General features: G+C 35.3%; 1 protein-coding gene across 3 annotated transcripts in view; it reads right to left on the bottom strand.

The window, feature by feature from the left end:
* Nucleotides 1-316: 316 nt before the first annotated feature.
* Nucleotides 317-13,127, bottom strand: part of LOC126871409 (prisilkin-39-like) — a 35,851-nt gene continuing 23,040 nt past the window's right edge. The window contains exons 1-4 of one of the 3 annotated variants that reach the window (XM_050630185.1): nucleotides 6,365-6,528; nucleotides 4,163-4,307; nucleotides 1,951-2,164; nucleotides 317-956 (exon numbers count right to left, since the gene is read on the bottom strand). In XM_050630185.1, the coding sequence (XP_050486142.1) occupies nucleotides 560-956; nucleotides 1,951-2,164; nucleotides 4,163-4,307; nucleotides 6,365-6,385 (777 nt within the window). In that variant the 5' untranslated portion in view covers nucleotides 6,386-6,528 and the 3' untranslated portion in view covers nucleotides 317-559. Of the gene's footprint in view, nucleotides 957-1,950; nucleotides 2,165-4,162; nucleotides 4,308-6,364; nucleotides 6,529-13,127 lie in introns of those variants that run through there. The other 2 variants (XM_050630183.1, XM_050630184.1) reach the window with 2 other exon arrangements.

The raw sequence follows: 13,127 nt of genomic DNA, 5'->3' as shown, positions 1-13,127 counted from the left end.
GCTCGATATCTTAACAAAATAATTCTATTTGTACATTGGCTATAAGATACGTAGTGTATGTCTTCTTCCGTAGCATAGTGGTCGACGAAATTTTCAATAAATTATACATAATTGTACATATCGATATTACGTTCATCCAATGTTCCTTATAAGCATGAATCATGCATTTTTGCCTAAATAAAACTAATCATCAAACATCCTAAATCGATCTTATTTAAACGAAGACCATTAACATCCTTCAATTGTAAAAAAGACAAATACATTGAAAAACAAAAAAATTGCCTCCCTACTCTCCACGAATAAATGGATAGGTAGCTTTAATAACCGATCTGTATTTATTATTATCATATACATTATTCACGAAATATCAATCATAATAATACAAAATGACAATCTACCAATGTTAATACAGATTAATAGCTAATATTAATATTAATGAAACTTCGCACGCCACATACACAGTTAAACCCAGTATTGGCAAATACTGCTGTAATGATTGCACTGCATCCTTTGTTAAAAAGGCAAAATGTATTGTAAACTACGATACTCCTCGTTCTACTTAAGAGTAGCCTCTGTATCCCGATGGATTACCAACGTAGCTTCCATAATTGGTGCTGCGATACGGATCGTAGTTGCTTCTTACGTTATACGAGGATCCATAATTCGATCCTCCGTACCCACTATATCCAGTTCCATATCCATAACCATACCCATCTAATCCACCGTAACGTCCATAACCATCTAATCCACCGTAACGTCCGTAACTATCGCGTCCACCATACCCATAGTATCCATCGTCGTAGGTACCAGAACCGTAACCACCTGAAGCATATCCACTGCCATACCCAGCATAGCCCCCTAATGTGTTTCCACCATATCCTCCGTAACCCCCGTAACCACCGTATCCGTAGCCTCTATATCCCGGATTGTACCCAATGTTTCCGTAATAGCCGTACCTGGTATCAAAAGATTAAAAAATCTTGAATCGTTAGCTGGAGCGAAGAGAAATAACGTGGCGCACGCTATCGATCAAAATCAGTGTCGTTAAACTGTCGCGTTTACGCTTTTTTAATAGAACCACGTATTACTTGGGAAAATATTCATAGGAGGATCTGATCGAAATTGCTCGTGGAAAAAATAAGGAAGAAATATAGAATAACATTTGTTCATTCTCGGCTTAGCTTTCGAAAAAACTAAATTTGAAAATTTATCCAGTGTACTTGAACATTGATTAGTTCGAGACTAGGCAAGGCTAAATAATCGACAGATCGTTCTACGCGTGAAAATAAATCGAAAGTGTAGAATAAAATTTTCCCGTGTAAGGCTTTATTTCCGAGAAAGTGGAGTTTGGACGTGTTTAGTTAAGAATCCGCTTAGTAAATTTTCAAATATTTTTTTCACGGAGGCGTGTTGAGAAAAAATCTTATTCTACATTTTCAATTTACTTTCACACGTAGAATGATCCTCCTGTAGATTATTTAGTTAGTCGCCTCCAGTTTGCGATTAACCATGTTCAACTATACTCGATAAATTTTCAAACTCGATTTTCTCAAAAAATCATATCGTGGTCGCTTTTACAGGTTATTTGTCCGTACCTTGTATACTGGAAAAAATGTTAAATATCTTCGAGTATTGGCCTACGGTTGTGTGACGTATAAAATGTGGGATATTGCTAATGAAATTCAATAATTCAGATATTAAATAATACGGTATCAAAGATACGCGTTAAATATAAATTTCAGGAAATTCGAAGATGCATCGAATAAACTTTCGAATCGAGAGTAAACGGGAAGAACTGCTACGTTCTCGACCGCGACTCTTTTGTTATGTTAATAAGTTATTGCAAATTCTTCCTAACACATCCTCGTTACGAATTTATTCATACTATACAAACCACTTCCTTAAAAAGTCAGCCACGTGACAGATTTATGAATTGTGCTGAAACCTCACCCTATATGGCCGCCCCCGATAATTCCACTTGGCCCACCCACTGGATAGCCTCTATAGCCTGGATTTAGATATCCCGAGCTCAAGCCTGTCCCACGATATACCGTGCCAGGACCATAAATCGAACCACCAAGATAACTTCCATATGGTCCGCCTCCACCGTATCCTGTAGGTTGACCGTACTCTTTGCTAAGGTGAAACGCTGGAACCAATGGAACTTTTAAGAAAATCCACGTTTTCGAAGGAGTAGCGTTAATCGATCACTGATACATCCTCGTCGATAAGAAATTTTAAATTTTTTAATAATAATCTCCGTACTCGTGTCGAAAAATTAATAAAAATATAAACGTGTCCATGTGTCTATATGCGCCTATATGCGCGTGTTTCATATTTATTCGATAATCGATCGTTCGTGTTAACTACAATCGACGACAAAAAGCTATTGATTTCGAAGGATTTACATGCAAATGATGAACACTCGAGACGGCAAGAGAATGGTTATGCGAATTACTGTAATTTATAAGGAAATTGAGGTCGATTGTTATGAAATACTTGGAAATTCCTAAACGAAAATCCCGTCAGAATTCGTCGACTGCAAAAATCCTCGAAAGTACAAAAGTTTCTCAAATAAATGATATTGAAAGAGAGAGAGAGAGATGTTATCAGCGATGTCGTGATTTACAATTGTTTGATTACACTTTGAAGAGCAATGAAAAACATGTATGAATCGAGAAGATTACTTTATGGCTCACAGTGTGAACAGAAGAATAGATAATCAGTAGAACCTTGGCGAATGCTAGTGAATGGTAGAACGCTTTTTCACACATACACGTCATTCATCCACACCGTTTTATGGTGGCGGAAATGACGCGATGTTGAATGATGAGTTTATGAATCATCAATTACCGCGCAATGTCCACGGAACAAGATTTGCAAATTAAATCGCGTTTAAATTCAATTAGTTGCAATTGATGAAAACGCCGTCCCCTGAATTCAGAATCAGCGTACTATGATTTATGAATATGAATGCCATGGGCCGTGTGTCTGTAATTACGCGCATCTACGGCAATTAACAATTAGATTTTGAACGAAAGATCTTGCAATATTAACGTTTCATTCAAGTATCGTTCACTGAATTTCCATAGAATATTTTACGAGCATTCACAATTATAAATCTTATTGCAGCTAATTAAAAACATCGGTAATTATTGCACGGAAACGGAGGTCAAGAGATTCGTCGTAATCCTTTGATTTGACCTGCAGTTATATCGCAATAATCATTTTCATTGGAAAGTGGATATTCACAGATTCGATGTAAATGATATTTTAACAAATAGACAGGATCAATTTAATTCAATCGATTTCGAATTCAACTTCTTCGTCTTTATGTTTCTTTCTTCCTTTCTCATGCAGAAATAATAAAACTTGCTTGCTATCGCGAATCGAAATGAAATCAAATGAAAAATCAACTGACATCGCTGCAGTATTCGAATAATTGGAAACACGCACGCGTCGCGTATGCAGATTCTGTTGTTCCGTTACGTGAGTCATTATATCAATGATCTAATGCAGAACACGGCGCCGTCGTTAGAAAAGACGCCGCCAACTGTCGAAGGACCTTCGACTAGTCTCGTCGGATTAGCATGTTATTATATCGAATGTCAGTTTTTTACAATGAAAACCATTTGAAGTGCTCGATCGTGGGAACGGTAGTGACACACTTATTTAATACGTTGAAAAGGTTGGATAACGATCGATCATGCCTAGAAACAGTCGTAATTTCGTTGCAACGACGACAAAACCACGGGGCTCTTGTAATTATGCAGTTACGAGTATCCTTCTTTGAATGCACTAAATAACGCTAGTCTTCCTTTATGCTTCTTTTCTATTTTTTTTCTTTCTTTCTTCTCTTTTTTTTTTTGCAATTACGCTTCTACGTATCATGGAATGAGATAAAAAAAAAGTAGAATTCTAGGAACGATCGCTTAATTAACGTAAGCCATTCGAAATTTTGTTTAAAACGAGTCACAAAACGTAATCGTCTATAACGAAATAAATTAATAGAAGAACCGAGTAATAATAAATTAATAGAAAACTTACTAAAAAAATAGGCATAATAAATTTATAACTTGATTAGGACAAAAATTCTGCTTTCAAGATTTACGTACCGATTCGTCTATGTAAGTGCACGAGAATTTACTGTAACAACACTTACTTCGATCGCTCGCAGACGCTGTTAAATCTTTGATGTTATTCTCGTACGATGGACTGTTCACCGGTGTTAATTTGCTGCTTAACTTTGGTTCCGACGATTCAATGGCACCGCTGCCCAGTGCAAATAAACAACCGAGAAATAATATCTGAAATTGAGGATACAATATTGATTAGCGTGATGAACAAACATGCAATACGCCACTAAAACGAATACTGTAGATGTTAAAAATAGATCGCGTAAGCTACATTTCATTATATGCAAAGCGATGGGTACTCGCGAAAAGAGTGTCATTCATTAAGACAGAATATCAATAAACGAACGTCACGACTCCAATGATTCTATGCGGAAACTGCAGGAAATTGAAACATCGCCAACATTTTGAGAAACTTGTCGAACAGCCCCAGTTTGATGATTTTTAAATATAAATACACATAACCGGCGCAGCTGTTTGCCTTAGCTTTCAAGTTGGATCGACATAATAGCAATATTAATCGATATCACCTAACATAAGCAGTACCGGCCGCTTATTACTATTTTATTTATTATTATTAATTATTACTTACTACTATTAATCCAATCCAGCTTGGAAACTAAAGCAGCGAAATATTTCTGCACGTTCGTAACTCGAAAAACGTGGCCGACCGTCGGTTATACGCATAGGAAAAAGTTGTTCAAAATGTTCAGCTTTGCAACATGTTTCATCGGATAGAAAGTAGCAGCTCGATAAATTCGTCAGAATGATTTTTTTTTTCAAATTTTCAGCGGTTTCCGCGCGGAACTTCTCTATTGATGTTTTAACGAATGACACCGTGCATTTGCGTACAATGAAATTTGCGTAGCAGAAATATAAATTATTACGTTCATTTGCAGGAATTTTAACACGGCAATTAGACGCACGTAAATACAACACATAAATGTAATCGATGTACAGAAATATCATCTAATAGGGAAACTTTAATTATTAACGAAATTATCCTATTTCATGAAATATTGAAAAATAGATTTATAACAAGAATATCATGTGGAATATCATGTTAGCAAGTGAAAATTATTTATTTTTAGCAGATGAGAAAACGACTACTGTTTTCGTAACAAATGTTATTATACTTATGAAATTATGGCTAGTTTTACGACGATACAGTCAATTGTTTCGTCGACAGATAAATTAAGGGCGATTGCATTGCAATAATGAATCATCACTGTCAGTCTTTACTACCTGTTTGTAGGTAGAACATACGTACGTATTACGTGACATGTGCTCTTTTATCTAGCGAGATTCGTTCAGCAATTGAACAATAATCTTTTGTAAAACAACGAACTGTAAAAGTATTTATCAACAAAGTGGCAGAAAAAGAAGCTTGTAGCTTTTAATGCTTTGTTAAATGGTACAGCTTATAGTGCAGTATTTGTAACTGCAGGTAGTATCACTAACAATAGAAAAAACTGTTGGAAAAGTTAGGCGTACATTTTTTCAAAGAATTTTCTACCATGTTCTTTCTAAACTTGTAACAGATACAATGTTAAAAAATTGTTCCACTGGATTTTTTCCCTTTTATCTAAAGTCCGCTCACTTCCCTTTCCACTAATTGCAAATATTGACAGAGAACAGCGATCGGATGTTAAGAAAAGAAATAGAACCGTTTCCTCTGGGTTATGTACACGACACTTGCGTGGTGACAGAAATAAGTAAAAATTTCAAATAGAAAATCCGAAATAATAGAAAATCCACGTCTCTATCATACGTTTTTTCCTTTTTTTTTTTACACATGATCATCTTCAAAATCTATATTTCCTCCTACCACAAATTCGCATACAGGTACATCTCATTTCTAAATATTAAAAGATTCAAGAGTTAGCGACGATTTTTGAAATAAAAGTAAGTAAACGTTTAAAATCCTTAGATCAGGAAGCAAGAAAAATTCGCTACGAGGAACAAAACGATATAAAATTCTGAAAGGAACTTTCCAATTCGCAGTAATTTCTTCCAACGTATACCTGGCACGATCATCGATAGTACATGGCAGAGAATTTAAAAAAAACATACGAAATACCGAGTATTGTTTAAAACAATTCGATCGTAGATTTCAATTATGATACATACTTGGCCGGAGGGACGGATCTCCATTAACAAGAACCCAATTCCAATTCCAAACGGAAATTCAATCCCAAAAGACACGAGAACCGATCGATGCTAATACTTACGAGGGAATGGAGGATTCTCATTTTCCCTGTCGTTGGTCGAACGAGGAACGCTCGTTTACACAAAAAATACCCTGACTTGGACGAAACGTGGATGTGCTATGGTCGAACGACATGGTTGGAAACCTCTATATACGCCTGTTTCGCGTGCCCCTCCTCATTTTCTTGGCTGGGTCTTGGTTTGTTTAAGCTGGATCCTTACTCAGGAGACGACGACGTTGACAAGGCCGCTGTAGAAAAGCAGCCGGTATTCCGCATGACACGCCCGCAACTAACCCGATTCATGGGAAACCGCGTTTCCGTCTTTCCGAGCACCTAACATTCGCGATAATCCTTCGGTTTCGGCTACGTCATTCCGCCAGGAGGACGCGGATCCTTCGACTTCCAGTAAGTAGTTCAAGATCGATAGAAGAGCACGGTGAAGCATCTTCGAACGTCTACAGAGAAGGAACGAGACACCTGGTGACTCGCTGATTGTATCCCTTCGTGTCTTGATATCGTGTCGAGGCTGACGAACGTTGGGAAAATCGTTCGGGTATCGTGATGCGTAATTAATTTATCGTGCGTTAATTTAAAGTTCCTAATCATAAACGTTGTAGCTTGATACTATTTGCCTGTGAATGTTACTTTCAGTATTTATTTATGTAAATGGGATACTGCAGTTTTCGATTGAATAAGTTTCAAAGCCGACAGATTATATCTGTAAGTTGCGTGGAAAATCAAGGTAAATCCATTTTTGTTTATTTTCCGATTTTAATACTATTTGACGGTTAAAGGGATTTAAACGTATAGGCGTATTTAAACAGAAAATTGAACAAAGTTTGCAATAAAAGAACGCAAGACGCCAAAGCCAAATGAAAACGCATAATTGGTATCATGGAATTGATCGATGGATCGAGTTTAAATATTGCTTTTCTATAGAAGACAAAAGATTCCATTCATCATATTCTCTTCGATGAGCAACCATCTTTGCCTGCAATCGTGTTAATTACGTTATGCCCGTTTATCGTGTATTTTCAAACAGAATTGTACTCGTCATCCGTTTTATTAATAAGGTCAATATCCATAGCGAACACGGAAATTTGCAATTAAATGATTGCGATTAATCGCACGGATTGATCGCGGTTATTAATAGAATTATACCCTCGATGACCGATTAACTATCGGTCAAGCTTTCGTAAATTATTATTGTAATTGTAATGAGACGTTGTATTATCAGATAAGACGACAAAGTTAGTTTCTGTTGTCGCGAAATAAACTCGCGTTTAAGTTGATTATCCGAACGTCAACTTCAGGGCTACACTTCGAAGAACGCGCACCGGCCTCACGCAAGCATTTGAACATTTTGTTGACGTCCAGTCAAATAAATATTCAAAGAGTTACATTGACAATCCCATTAAACTTCGACGTTCGTTCGAACGAAAGGGACATTTTCTGTTCGACAGACGTCGCGACGTGACCGCGAGATCGACCAAAATATAGCGGTTCGAGAAGTTTCAAGTACTCCTTTGACGATATTATCGAGACGTCGTTCCATCGCTTTAAAATAAAAATTTGCTATTTCCAGTTCGATCGATTTAACGAGCTTAACTTAATCTCTTGTTTGCTGTCATCTGGATGGTTTTGAAGTAGATCCATCCATCATTAATATACGTTAAATAACACCGATAAACGTATAACATACGTTAATTAAATCGAATCGCCATTTCGTTCTTGTAGAACTAATTGATCGCTTTGACGAGGATGTTATAACGCGATTAAATAATTGACCGTGTCGCGAATAACGCAGAAGTTAATGAATTGTGCACTTAAAACGTACCATATTCTTTTTTAATTACAGAATGTTTAATATCAGATTCTTGCCATATCGTAGAAACGTAATATCGAGAATATTGCTATCCACTTCGCCGTGTTCGAGACAGCTGCGAGTAAGTAAAACAGCCATACGAGGAGCAAATGTTGCTCTCGTTGAAACACAATACAGTTACTATTAGTTCGCAACGTACACGAAACTTCTATTTCTAAAAGCTGTTCTTCCCTCTGAATAATCCATTATCATCGATGTAACGATATCTGAAGAATCTAAAATTCAGACAACAATGAAGAACGAATGAAGCTTCGTGCACGCCAACGCATAGTGTAATACTCTTATGTTAATTGAAATAAAAAAAAAGTGCAACCTTCTGATGTGAAAAATTGCCCAAGTGTCTAAATGTAAATAGATGTTAATAAAACAAACGTTACTTCGTCATAATCTTGTCAATTTATCGATATTTTCCGGAAAGATAAATTAAATCTGTTATCTAAATCACGTGCAAGTTTTTCATTATTGATTGTTTGCTTTCTGCCAGAAAAGGTTCTTTCATCGGACTTTGATAGCGACTGACCTACTATGGCTCTCTAAACAAAGACATTGTTAGACAGTGTCCACAAAAGAAAGTGTATTACAACACAAAGTTTAACGTGTCAGACGCACCTTACGCGAACACGTCGTTGTTATACCATCAGCGCTCGTAAATATTTCGACTGTGACGTAATGTAGGCGTGCAATTTATACACAGACAGACGTACACCTAAACGACGACGTAGCACGTATGAATATGAATGACACCAGAATAGCTGGTCTGCCTAGCTGTTTGCTATTGCAGTACGAATTTATTGTAAATACCAAAAATGTCGCTCTCCGATTTACAACGAGATTTTAGAAAGTTTTTCTTAGTCTCGCTTTATTCTTTTATAACTATCGATGGCGAATGCCAGTTTCTTTTTAGGTGGGACCTTTATCTGATTGAATAAGATAGAAAATAATAGAAAGCGGGCGATTTCGCATTTTATTGTCAACGTGAAATGTAAAAAGATCATATGGTATTCGTAAATGGAAGAATTTCAAGCAACGTAATCGTCCTTTCCTGGCTGTTAAGAGTCCACAATTACAAGATCTGTTGAGAAAGCATCTTAGATCAGTTTCAGGTAGCCAGTTGAATGAGAATTAAGCAGCGCAAGTCCAAATTCCTATGACAATTAAACGCAAGTTCCACGTTTCCAAGGTGAGCTCGTGATCGCGGTATATTCAACTCAAGTTGTACAACTTTGAGGTGACTCGACCTAAGCCATGAGAAAACAGTTTTATAGGTACAGGATGGCCCAACGAGAATCCCGCGATTGCAAAATAGTTAGATTTATCTGATGGTCCAATTCGAATCCTATGATCGTGGAATGGTTCGATTCAAAGCTTGAAACGAATCAACATTCTTTGTTAAAAGTCAGAGAGCAGTCCGGCAGATATCGAAAAGTTACTAAAATTCGAAAAACGTTGAAATTGTTTCGAAATTCGACGAAATTCGTTGCTTAAAAGTCTATTTTCTCCATTACAGCACACTCGTATTTATCGGTTTTCCATCGCAGGGATGGTACAATAAATCTAGCGACGATTTTTCTCTTTCCTCGTATTCCTCTCCTTTTTCGCCACCCCAGCATTGTATCGAGTTCCATTGCTTCCCTACATCCCTCGGTGCTGAGTGCGTACAATCGCGTAAAAATGTTATTCCAGCACAAAATGTTCGTTGGAAAATCTGTTAGTATCTCGGCAAAACGAGACAGAAATACTTAAATGAAGCATAAAAATTCACCTCGACTGACAAACGTATATTTGGCCGTATAAAAATTTAGGCAATTTCATCATTTCTCGGTGCATCTATTGATTCATCTACATAATCGTTTTGCACTGGCTTCTTTTTTTATATCTGATTTTTATATTGTTATTATATCATTATTATATAATTATTATTATATTCGAAATAGAGGTAAGGAACCAATACGAAGGATTTTCCAAGTAAGAATTCGAAGCATGTCTCGATTTCTCCGAAATAAAAGGGATACATTGATTACGTGCAAAGGATAAATTGCTACGATGATTGGTGAGAACGATCAATGCATGATAGAAAAGAACTTTCAGAAGGCACGATGAATATAATATCTGTGGAAAATTGAGAGTAACTGTAAGCTAAAGCTGTCTTTTAAAGGTCCTTAGTATCTCATATTTATTTCTCATATTACAACGAAGCGAATCATTTTTAATAATCGTTTTATAAATAACAAACGCAATATAGGTTCGTAGCATTTTGTAATGCTGCGCAAAATCAAAGGGAATATATTTGTACCAAAGAGAAGACGTTCTTTCCTTATGTTATATTATATCATATAATATAAGATAATATAGATATATAAGATAATATAGCAAGAATAAAATATTGCAAGGAAATCATTGTAAAATAACTTGAGACGAAGAATCGATGAACGTCGAAAATAGTCCAATACAATTTCGTTAGAGACAATCTTTTCATTCTCCGGATAATACGTTGTTGTGCGGAGGATTATGTTATAGCGAAAGGCAACACGCGATCGTGAAATAGAGAAAAGTCTAATGTTAACTACGAGTGGTTTAAAATAACTTAATTTTCTACCATCGTCGAACGAGAAAAACATTGTCTTATAGAATGAAAATTCACTGCTCGAAAATATAATTTTTTATTTAACGATACTATCCGTTTACCTAATTAATAATCTATCAATGTGAAAGGTAATTAGAATTTAATCACTTACGTTTGGGATGAAACAAATTTCACATTTAATGCTAAAGAGTCGTAGGATGAAATGATGATGAAATGATGAATGATGACGAAATGACGCGGTATAGAACGTAGAAGTACCAACTTTCCCTATAATCATTCCCAATCGATAATTCATAGCCTCTGAAGTGTTAAACAATTTTCCCATTGTACAGAAGTTTCGTATCTTCAATTCTATTAAAAAACAATCTTTTTTATGTTTGCATTTTTTTTATTTACAAAAAACTGAATTAATAATTATAATACGAAAATACATTTTTTTCCAACAATGTTATTTCTCGATAGTCGCGTTGATTATAAGAAATTCTATGACACGTTTTATATATTATCGCAGGCCAGTTAATCAACGTCTAATCAAGATATCTGAGAATAACGGGATGATAAATGATGATCGGTTAACAAGCTTGTTACAAACCACGAAACTAGATCAATTTCTTGTGATAATATGTAAAACGATAAAGCTGTAATAACGACGCAAAAATTAATATTTGGAATGAAGGAAATATTAAAAATTACAATTAAAAAATTGTGTAACCTTCCAAACGTGTACTTTGACCCAGTTGCGGCAAATTAAGAAAAACGTTTACGATTTTTAATTTCGCGTTAAGAGATCGTATTCAGAATTTGCAAACATTTACAATTCAAGATGATGTATTTATTAACGTTTCTATTTACATTAATTAATTTTTTATCGAACAATTTTTGATTAAACAATTCTAGAATCACTAACTGTATAATTGCCATTATATACGCACTAATTAATTAAAAATTATTATACAGCACTGTGTCAGCACTCTGTGTAAATAATTGCTCGAAAGAAATACACGTACTTGGATACACAAGCGGCTTAAAATCGACTAAAGCAAACGGTTCATTTTAATTACATATCGAAATTTCTTTCTTTTGTTAGCATATCGCATGTACAAGGCTACCATGAAATAGCTCTATGATAATTTTACTAATTAAAGGCTGCGCTATATGGGACTAAGCACGTGTTGTTAAAATTGAAGTCGAAACGTACGAAACATTTGCGAAGAGAAAACAATTCGTTACACTAATCACATTAATTAGCTGCAGCTCTTTTAAATTCATTTTCGTATGCCCGTACATCGGACATCGATTCACGATTAAACGAATTTAATTAAATTAACGAGTATTATACCAATGATAAATATGAATAACGATTATTATAGAAGTAAAGGTTTAATTTTTCGAACATATTGTTTTCTTCACGACGAATATGTTTTTCGGCAAAGGAAATTAATTATACAATGCAATTTACATTAAATTACGGTAAGTCAGTCTCGGTTGCTTTAGAAGTGTAAATTACCTCGGTATAATTCAATGCACAGATACGCAGTGTACGAATCTAATGAGATGGCTTTACACCCAAATTAGATACCATACTTGATTACAATGTCCTTTTGTACAAAGTATAATACTCAATTATTATCTGCAAAGTAATTTAAGGTCAGATAATTTAATCAAATTTGTAATATATCTCGACTAATAATTTTTCGTCTACGCTAATTTGATTTCAGGAAAATAGCACACATTCGGTCATTAAATATTGTAATTATTCTGAACGACCTTAACATACGACGTTGTAACATACGAGCTTTTCTATTTGTAGAATTTGTTATAGTCGCAAATTAGTAGGCATAAATTATAAATTCAGAATTTATATAACAATTATAAGTGCAGAGTCTCCAGAAATTATAATATTCAGTACGTAAATCTTATGTGATATATATATTTCTTCAAAAAGATTAGAATGGACGTTACTGCTGTTGCTGTATACGTTTTTATTTCAATTTATCCTGATTATTTCTCGACAAAGTTACCTGTATCGCATAACATCGCATAACATATAAGTACACTCATAACCGTTACAGCAAATCAAACAACAACGATTAATCCCGCTAAACGATTTTAAACACATTCTCAATCATCATTTACACAAGGATATACGTTCATCGATAACTTACTCGCCTTTATTCGTTTCGTCGAACGTATACTACTTCTCTGTCGCTTTTCTGCTGGCTGATATATCAGGAACATTCGTTCTAATATTCCCTGCACTTCAGTTCTTAATTGTGCCAATTCCAAGAAAACTGATCAACCATTGGAATAATTCA

This window comes from Bombus huntii, chromosome 11 (assembly GCF_024542735.1).
Source record: "Bombus huntii isolate Logan2020A chromosome 11, iyBomHunt1.1, whole genome shotgun sequence".
Lineage (NCBI taxonomy): Eukaryota > Metazoa > Arthropoda > Insecta > Hymenoptera > Apidae > Bombus > Bombus huntii.
Note: the sequence above shows the minus strand (reverse complement) of the source record. Positions and strands in the feature narration are given on the sequence as shown.